The sequence below is a fragment of the Atta colombica genome, unplaced genomic scaffold (assembly GCF_001594045.1).
Source record: "Atta colombica isolate Treedump-2 unplaced genomic scaffold, Acol1.0 scaffold172, whole genome shotgun sequence".
NCBI lineage: Eukaryota > Metazoa > Arthropoda > Insecta > Hymenoptera > Formicidae > Atta > Atta colombica.
The window spans coordinates 319,668-330,046 of NW_017259263.1; the positions used below are offsets into that span (position 1 = coordinate 319,668).

At 33.2% G+C, this 10,379-nt stretch overlaps 1 protein-coding gene across 1 annotated transcript; it reads left to right on the top strand.

The window, feature by feature from the left end:
* The first annotated feature begins 1,072 nt into the window (after positions 1-1,072).
* LOC108686285 (ejaculatory bulb-specific protein 3) lies at positions 1,073-9,608 on the top strand. The gene is made up of 4 exons (XM_018191509.1): positions 1,073-1,177; positions 5,502-5,676; positions 6,888-6,982; positions 9,277-9,608. Exons 1-4 carry the CDS (start codon positions 1,172-1,174, stop codon positions 9,376-9,378), a joined length of 378 nt encoding a protein of 125 aa, XP_018046998.1. The 5' UTR covers positions 1,073-1,171; the 3' UTR covers positions 9,379-9,608.
* Positions 9,609-10,379: the final 771 nt, after the last annotated feature.

Genomic DNA, 10,379 nt, shown 5'->3' on the forward strand with positions numbered 1-10,379 from the left:
AAGTAGAATAATATAAAACTTTATGTACAATTTTTCATTATAGAAATTTTTATTAAATTGTAAAAATGCGATGCAATATATGGGTTCTAAATAATTTGCAATTTTGATTTAATAAAAACACACTTCAAAATTAAATTAATAAATAAAATTATGTTTTTAATATAATTATTATTATTATCATCATTATATAATCGTTTTTGTTATTTCGTTAACTCTTATATGGGCAGACTTTCGATGAAATATTTCGCAGTCTCACGTTACATTCTGCCTGATTGTTTTGGTCGGCAACATGCACCTTCGAAAGAACGCATCATCGCCCTGGTGCAGTGCAGTCTGTCACGCAATCCTTATGCAGCTTGCGCAACGCTCGCGCTAATCCGCATGGGATTCGTGATTTTTCTCGCGCGGGTCGTGCTCGCGCTGTTTTCGCGCGGCTATCGAAACGGAAGCAATAATTTGCTCGTGGCTAGCGACGGAGTTAACGAGGTACGAGCATACCGCCCGTTAACTTAACGCCAGCCAAATATTATTTTTGCAATTTTCGCTGAATCCCGCTAACGAGCGCGCGTTCGTGCAAAAACACTGACGTTCTGTTTCTCTCTCTCTCTCTCTCTTTCTCTCTATTTGTCTCTAATATCGCGCGCGAAATTCTCTTAATGATTGCGACAAACGTGTTAATCCATCGTTTTGTGATTTTTTTTAGACTGTAAATTCCGGGGATTGAGAAGCTCGAGGGAGAATTCCCCGAGAACGGGATTACCGTAGCAAGTGGGGAATCATTTTTTCCTGCGTATTCGTATTAGGGTTAAAAAAACTTTCACAATATAAACTTTCACAATACACAAAAATACAGATGGGATTAAAGTCAAGTCATTTCAGGAAGTTTTAGGATAAGTTTTAAATCAGTTGAGGAATCCTTGTGTGTCTAGCGATATTTACAAGACGTGAAGTGATTTAGAAGACGCGAGATGAATATGCAAGATTTGTACACCTATGACGCACATGTCTTTTCCTCCTCATGGAGCTGCGTAAAGAGATTTAAGGAGGGAGAAGAGAGACCTCGTAAGGCTGTTTCGACGAATTCGGGGATCCAGTTAAATGGGAGCCCGTTAAGCTATAAAGTAACTGATCAGCACTGCCGCCGACATCAGTAGTATAACTCCGCTCGAACATGAAGGTAAGCATAACTCTCTCTCTTCTGCTTATTTTTCATTGCCTTTCATGTCCCTCCCACTATCTTATTTAACATACTTTCTCGTATTATCTTTGGGAATTCTTTGCTTATCCATCGTTTTTTTCTTTTGATAGAAGAATCTCTTTTTTTTATTTTTCATATTTTCTTATGTATATTTTATGTATATTATCTTTTGTATATTTTTTTGTATGCTCGTTGATTATATCCTGTTTGTCTTGTTTTTCATATTCCTGGAAACTGTATGCGCTGTTAATTTGTGAATATAATTTTATTACATTAATTTTTATAAAAATGACGATGATATATAACGTGCATCGAGTGGCCTTGAGGAAATATATCTACACAATATACACGCATTACTCGTCCTTCTTCTATTACTACATAAAACTTCTTTTTCTCTTTTTTTAATAAGTATGAAAATAATATACTATGAATTAAACAATAAAAATTTGAAATAAATTTAATCTAGTAATATTATCTTTTTTGGTCATCCATCTCTCTTGATTAGAGGTACTTAAAATTTTAAATAATGTATATCCTCGTTCTTATAATAATTCTTGGTTTTTAACTTTTTAAATATTCTATTTCTTTTTTTATCACGTGGGAATCGTATAGACGTTAATTGCCGCTTTTTATTCAGCAAAAATCCAATCCTGAGAGACCGAAAGTAATAATGCAGTGCAAATTCTTCGGTGCATCGAGGCTGTTTCACGTCGTTAACGACCTCGGAGACCGTTTAAGAGTCTCCTAAGGTGATTCAATGTCTGTCTCCTCGTACATCCTCAAAAATTCACCGTTAATCCACTGTTAAACGCGTGCGAATCTTTTTGCGACCGTGCCGGCGGCATGCGCTTTTAAGTCGCGAGCGACTTGAGTCGCAAGACGAGGTAGAATTTCTTTACGAGAGTGAAAGGCGTCGGGAAATGTTGTCGTGGTAATGGTGACAATTGCGTAACATTTATAAAGGCGTGCGAGCTGTTGCTTAATAATAATTATTCTTTCCATGTTGACATGGAACAAGAGTCGAAACGACTCTTTGTTCCTTTTTTGTTCAATAAAAAAAAAACATTTTAATTTCTACTTAATGGAATCGTTGCCAAGCGATTAAATTATTGATACCAATTATATAATCGTGTTTAAATACATATATAAATCAAATTAATTTAAGATGATTCTTTAATAAATCGAGTTTATACCATAGAAATGTCTAATTTTTTTGTATAATGAAATTAAAATATTGAAATTAAATATCGACGTATGCAAAAATCTACTGTAGGTTAACGATGAAATAAGAGAGAAAAAAAATGTTGAAAATGTAACTTTTTCAGATACTTAGTGACAGATAAGATTCGTAGATGCTTCTTTGACTAACTGCACACAAATCTTACCATACTTTTCTCAAAAACGAGATTATAATAGTTAAAAAAATTATGATTTTAATGATCACAAAAAAGTAATAGGCCAACAACCTTTCTGAAAAGATATTTATGTGCATAAACTTTAGAGTCCGATCGAAACCACATTTTGATCTCCGAAATTTGATTACCGAATTTAGACAAGTTACTTACTAAAAAAAAAGAGAAAGATAAGTTAATGGAGTCAGTTTTTTTTCGGTCAGACTCGAAATCGACATTTTTTAATTAATTTTATAGAGATCGTATAATTTTCAGAAATTATGACAAATTTATGCACTTTTTAAAAAATAAGATTTTATTGAAATATCTAACTATAATAATATAATAATATTGCATCCTCAACTTTTAAAGAAATCAAATTACAGTTATTAAGAGGATCACATCAAAGTTTGTACTCAAATTATATTAAGCTTAATCAACAAGTTAATAATTCGTTAAAAATCGAACAGTTTTTTTGAATGCTCATGCATTGCAACGGTTTATCCATCGAAATTTTCTTTTAATTTCGGCCGAAACCGAAATCAAACCGAAATCTTGATTTTTGATCAAAATTAATCGAAACCAAAATTTCGGTCGGACTTTAATAAATAAATTTACATATAGATTTAATCTCGAAAAGTAAATATAATCTCATCTTGTTTTCATTCGATGAAAATGCAGCTCTTTTTTCTATTTCGTCATATTCTATACTATTTCATCATTAAGATATACACGTAGTTTTAATATTTTATCCAAATTATGCAGATATTTATAATTTTGGATAGGCTCTGGTAAAAAGCACCTCAAATTTTCAACACTTTACTAAAGAACCTTAAATTATTATATTTATTTGGATTAAACAGATACAATAATATAATTTATTAAGTTTCCCGGCTTGTCAAGAAATTATTGAACATAATGCAATCGGATATTTAATATACGAACATATTCACATATCTGTATGTTAAATATCTACGTTTTCTTCCTTGAAAAAGCTAAATGTCTCTGGGCGATAACGTCATTTGGGTCGTCGCTCTTTGCGCTTTACCTTTCGCCAAAGTATAACGGATATCATATGTATATCGCGTAGACATATTTCCTCTGCGTCGGAGAAAGAGAGAGAGAGAGAGAGAGAGAGAGAGAGGGGTCCATACTATACTAATTAACATCCAACTTAACTCGCCGACATTAACCCGTTATGTATTAGCGTAACCATCTGGTCGCGGTCTGTAGGGGAGGGTGAGAGATTCTCTCGTTTTTGAGTCTAAACTAACTGGTCGAAAGTATTGTGGTTTGTCTTTTCGACGAAATAAACTATGAATCTGAAGTTTTAAAAGATCTAAATTCTAAGAATATTATATCTCTAAGAGACATTGAAAATTACTTGTTAATTATCTTTTTTTTATCAATTTTTTTTTAAGATTAAGTATTATGTATATAATTAAATGCACAAGCTTCTTTTTCTAGTTCTCCTGCTTCAAATATCATCAGAATTAATCTATTTTTTATTGATTGAAAATTTATTCCAACTACTATCAGATTGAATTGCGTAATTCAAGATTTACGTATCTGTTTTTTTTTGTGAGAAACATTAAAAGCCATTAAACTTGAAACTGGAGTAATTAATATCATTTTATGCCTTGAAGTTAAAAAAACAAATATATGTATGTATGTATGAGAATATATGTATGTATGAGAATATATATTATTTTCTTACTTTACAGTGTGACATTGATTGTTAATACAATTTCCTTTTTTGCAATATTCACATATGAATAATTCATTTGAATAACAACTTGCATGTTTACCTGTTGATGAATTAATTTAAATAAGACACGATTAATTAATACTTATTATTGAAATTTCTGAAAATCAATTTCCACAGAAATAAATGAATATTTCACATTCTCAAGATTTCATTTCATAAACATCGTTTCGTAGAAATATGTTTTGATGTTTCAAGTATTCGAGAATCGCAATAATAGAAGTGTCTCTTAACGTTTTGCGTTTTAATGTAACTGCGTTTGAGAAATCGTTTAACACATTCTGTATAATTGATTTGATTTCAAAACAACTCCATCCGTTGCATCCCACTGGCTGTCTACTCTCTATCTTTATCTACTAATGAAGCGTACAAGCACGTATTCGATTCTCTGTTTCTGCTTTCCGTAAGCCTATAGGAGCCTTGCGCTATATATAATTTCTATTTCCGATGGAACCTACAGGAATTTCGATAGTCCAAGAGCAGGAGCGCACACATGAGTGATGCATAACATGTATAACACACACGCACTCACTCGTTGATATTCACATCACGCGCTAAACATGCTCGCATACAATTCTGCGTTTCGGCAGCGCGATTATGAACGCAACCAGCCCGATGGCAAACATTTAACTACGTATGCACGTGCGACATTTAGCGTGGTGACCTGAGGTCATTCCGGATTCTGACACTTTGTTCGCAGTTGTCCTATGTATTTATAACGATTCGATAATACGCGATAAATCAGTTTTCCGGATTTTAAAATCAAATTCCCAAGGAATCCATAATTGATGATTTCGTATTCTCATTCAGATCTTATTCTTACATATAACACAGACACTCTAGTGACTGTCTAGATTATACATCATCTTGAAAAATCTTGAAAAAAAAATACGCAACAGCATTATTTTAATGGAAAATAATTTCATTAATTCATATAATATTATTAATGAACAAACAAATACATTATGCTTTTATTTTAATAAAATTCAATAACAGTATTAATGAATCATTAATAATATTGTTATTAAATTAATGAGATTATTTTCAATTAAAATAATGCTGTTGGTACAATATTATGTTTTTCAGTGTAGATTTTTGGATATTCTTTCATATAGAGAAATAAGAAATTTTTTAACACTCAATCTAGGTCCTGGCTCTATTTCTTCTCGTGGTAGCGATAGTTTTGGCAGAGGACAAGTATACGACAAAGTATGACAATATTGACTTGGACACGATTTTGGCGAGCGACCGTTTGCTCAAAAACTATATAAATTGCCTATTAGAGAAGGGAAGTTGCACTCCCGATGGCAAAGAGCTTAAAGGTGAGCGTTTTTGAGATTTCACTAATCATAATTATTCTATTCTTCGCTAGATTTTTCTATTCAAACATTAGTAATGTTACTTCAAAACATAACTCTCGTAATGCAAAGAAAATAAAAATATAGAAATTAAAAAAAAATACGATTCCGTGGAAGCGTAGAATAACGTGTCTGATGTTGCATTTGGCTCGATAACATGGCAAAACATGCACGATGAAATGAGACAGTAATGATGATCTTTCACATGCTTTCTAATGCACGAGAGAATCATCCTTGGCACTAATGGCTATTCTCATCTCGTCGAAGGATGCACGATGCGAGATCGTCTCGTTAACGATGTTACATATGTACGAAGCAGGCACATATCACTTCAGCTCCAGATATGAATAATCCGCTACAAACGACTGCTACGCTGAGGAGATTTGGATAAAAAGTACCTTGGTGTCGTGAGACATTTTGCATGTATATGTGTACATTCGCGGTTAGCATCGCGAAGAACAAACGTATGCGTCAGTTCTTTTCAGGTGAAAATTTTGCTCACGAACATAACGTTTCCGCGCAAAAATCTTATATATACAGAGTTGAGACACGGATACTAGAAACCAATTACTTGCTCGGTGTATTTCCGCAGATTGCATTTCCTGCAAATTGCATTAATTACTTGTCGCACGTATCACGATTTATTTCTCTACGTTAGAATCACGTTTATCATCTGTTTCTTCTCGAATTTCTTTTTACTTTGGCATGCTACCCCGTCGCGAGATAAAACATGCGATGGACGGTAATACGTTACCGAGAATGTATAGTCTTGTCTGAGAAATTCACGAGAGATATGCGGGAGTGTACAGTCAGCTGACCAGGTGGTGCAAATGACGCGGAGTGATAAAAAATCTGAGACAAATCCTGCAGGACGTCGAGAAATAACATACGTCATTATGAACTCCTACGAAGAACGTCGCGATAAAAATAACCTTATAGGAAAGGATATATTCCTATTCTAAAATATTTATCGACGAAAAAAAGAAAGGAATCGAATTGCTATTTTATTTAAAAAGATAAAAGGAAAAACGACCCTTAATTTTTTTTAAGAACCTTATAACTGTGTAATTTCATAGCTCGATGCTACGCATAGCGTATGCTTCAAATATTGAATTTCGCGCAGCCATGTCCCTGATCTGAATTCCTCTCGTAATTTTTTTCCCTGTTTGTTTCAGAAAATCTTCCGGACGCACTGGAGACTGAGTGTATTAAATGCAGCGAGAAGCAAAAGAAGGGTACTGAGAAGGTCATCCGGTATCTAGTCAACAAGGTATATGTTCGTGCTAACATGTATGCTCGCCCGTCACTTTTCACTGGGCTAATTAAACGCGAGGTCTGCGTAATGAGTTGATACCGGTGGGAGTAGGAACGCTCGGGGGATACGTCGAGGCAGTTTAAATGCCGTGGAACTAGTTTGACTTTCACGCAGAGACGGGTTAACCCTCCACATTGCACTAGGTGGCAGAGGGTGTCCCTGATTCGTTTGCGAACCACACTTGGAAACTTTCGCATCCGTAGCCAGATAATTTAACGGCGATGTGAATCCGCCAACCCTTCGAGCCCTTCTTTCGAGAACTGATTTCACCCCCGACTGAGCAGTCATATTTTAACGATTTTAAAGGAATTTCAAGCTATCTCGTTTTGAATGTATTGCGTTTTACAACAATTTCTGAAATGGAGTAAAAAATGCTCATATATTTTCTTAAAAATTAACACAATGTCATGGCTTATTTCGAGCTATAATTAAATTAATTTTGAATTAATATAATTAACAAATCGGTTTAAAGCCTTCCTCAGTGTTACAACGCAGAAATACAATCTTAAATTAACGCACAAAGAATAACGGATACAATAAAAATTTAAAAATCATCAATGGTGAAGTATCAAAATATAAAAAAAATATTAAAAAATTCGAACGTCAATAAATATCCCGCCAAATGACAATAAGATAGGAACATTTGATACTTCAGTCAACAGTAGATTAATTATGTTTATCGATAAAGATAGATTTGCCAAATTCCTTGGTTGAGATCGAGAATCCAGTTTATTACAGACTTGAAAATCAAATGATTTGAGAATTCTTTAGTTACGAATATTTTATAATGTTCTATAGAACAAATAGATTTATTAAAATAATATATTAGTGTGAATAAAAAGTACAGAATTAAATAATAACTTACGGTAATTTATATAAAATACTGAAATCTAAGCTCTCAATCAAAGATTCAAATAGAATCAAAGATTTAAGTACATTAAAGATACTGATTGTTGCTCGTTTGAAAATTAACTGATGTGAAATGTAGATCAAATAAAAATAAATTAATAAAATCGAATATAAAAACAAGTTTGTTCAAAACTGTGACCACTTATGTTCTCGTACATCAAGTATATTAAAATAAGTTATCCAATACTTAGTATCTTTCATTAAATCGTTTTTTTTGTTCTTTAATATGTATTTCAGAAATATTTCTTTTACGATAATTCTTTTCAAAATCAAGAACTAACTTTTTTCCAATCAAAGTCATGATTAGTTTCCGTAATGTGTTTCTGAATTAGTTCAGATTACTGAATATTTGAACTGATCTAATTTTATAGTATTGCGATGTTCTTTAATTCTTGTCTGCAATTCTCTGTCTCTTCGTTTGGCCAACATACGATGCATCGCAGTTATTACAGTTATTATTTTTATTTTATATATGACATTATTGTTTTTATCATGTTGATTTCTTTATGAACTTTGATAAATTTATTAAGCTTGTTTAAGCATCTATAGCCAATCATGTTTTTGAATTTATTAATAGATTTAGTAATTTTATTAGAAATAGATCTTATATATGGGAAAACCATTATCTCTCTTACAACTTCATCAATGTCAACGTTATCTAAACTAGTGTTATTAACCGTAGATTTTTTACAAGTCAAACTTTTGATCCTTTTGTTAATATAATAAAAAATCATTCCTAAAGGATAACCATTATCCTTCAAATTCTCTATTATAAATTCTATATTCTTATTATAGAATGTAGAATTTGACAATAAGATTGCTCTATCAACTAAGCTATATATGGTCTCTATTTTATGACATGCGAGATGATTCGAATAGAACGATAAATATGTGCCCGAGAACATCTTTTTATTATTAATATTTAAATTAATTTAATTATAGTTCGAAATAAGCCATGACATTATATTAATTTCTGAAATATTGTACGCGTTTTTCATGTAGTATCAATATGGCGATTTGAATCCTTTAAAAAGATATTATTTTTAATGCATATAAGAGTTTGTCTTTGAAATTACTGGTCTCATCGCATTTTTACAATTGTGCATTACTGCTTTTGACTGAATTTCACGATAACATAATGATGTAATATAATTCTATCTCAAGGCATTTCTCAATACAAAGTATTAAAGTGAGAAAACTTTCAGAGTAAAAATCTTCAGCAGCTTTATTTTATGTAGATGTAACTAACGATACGTCTTCGGTAAATGCAATCCTGTTACGCAAACTTGTTACAGAAGATACAAGGGCGATTGCTTATTCGATCTTTTACTTTATTTCAGAAACCGGAAACTTGGGAGCTACTTAAGAAGAAGTACGATCCCAGTGGCCAATACACTATCAAATATACAGACGAAGCACACAAGCAGGGAATAAATGTGTGAATAATTTAGATTCTCATCTCGCCGAGTAGAACGTCAAGAAATCTGTCCTCTCTTCTTCTAGCACATTCGAATTAAATAAATCCGTTAGTTCAGCGTCACGTAGAACTCTTGTTCAACAGAAATTTAGAAGCTATAAAGAAACATATATTACTAGATATTATCATAAATAATAAATGATAAGTGTAAAAAAATGTTATTGTGATTGAATTATAATAATTTAATTATCATCATCGATTATTTATTATTTAATCATCGATAATTTCCATCTCTTCTTCTCTTGATCCCTCATTGTCTTGATAGGCGAACTACATTTGTACACCAGTCACGGCCGGTAATAATATATTTCTTGGTGCCGCGGCTCTTCTCCCGAAAGCAGTTCGACACTTCGGGAAGAGATAAATCTAGGCACAATGCCGAGAAAAGTTCCCTGGCCGAAGTTTGAGGTCCGAACGTCGCCCTTGAGACCACCTCGCTTAATTTCCTGACGCTGTCCAAATACGAAATATATGTGCGCATACCTATACGGGACGTAACTTTACCATTCTCCGAAGCTCACCGGAAACAGACGGCGATTTTGTATTTCCATGTTAGATCGAGGCCGAGCGAAGCATCCCGATCCTTTACAAGGAGTTCCTTCCCCGTCTCTCATCCATCTCCAGGGAAAACGGAGAGCATATTTCATCATCGAAGAACAAGAACATCGGACGATAATCGATATCGTTCACTCAGGTAACAACTGGAGTTAACTTCTTGAAGTTACTGAAGTTGCATAAGGACTAACGAGAACGGCTTCACACTTTACGTACTCGCGTTTGCTCGTAAATCAAGTTCTGTCATTTTGAAAAACCGATGAGTCGCGTTCGCACTAAGATTTAAATTAAGCGAAGGATACTTTCTTTTTTTTTATCCATGTTTGTCTTCGACGTGATAATTCCTGTCCCGGCTCGCGCGTTATTAAATTAAAGAAGTTAAGGGTTCACCGAGATGGGCCGACAAGTACA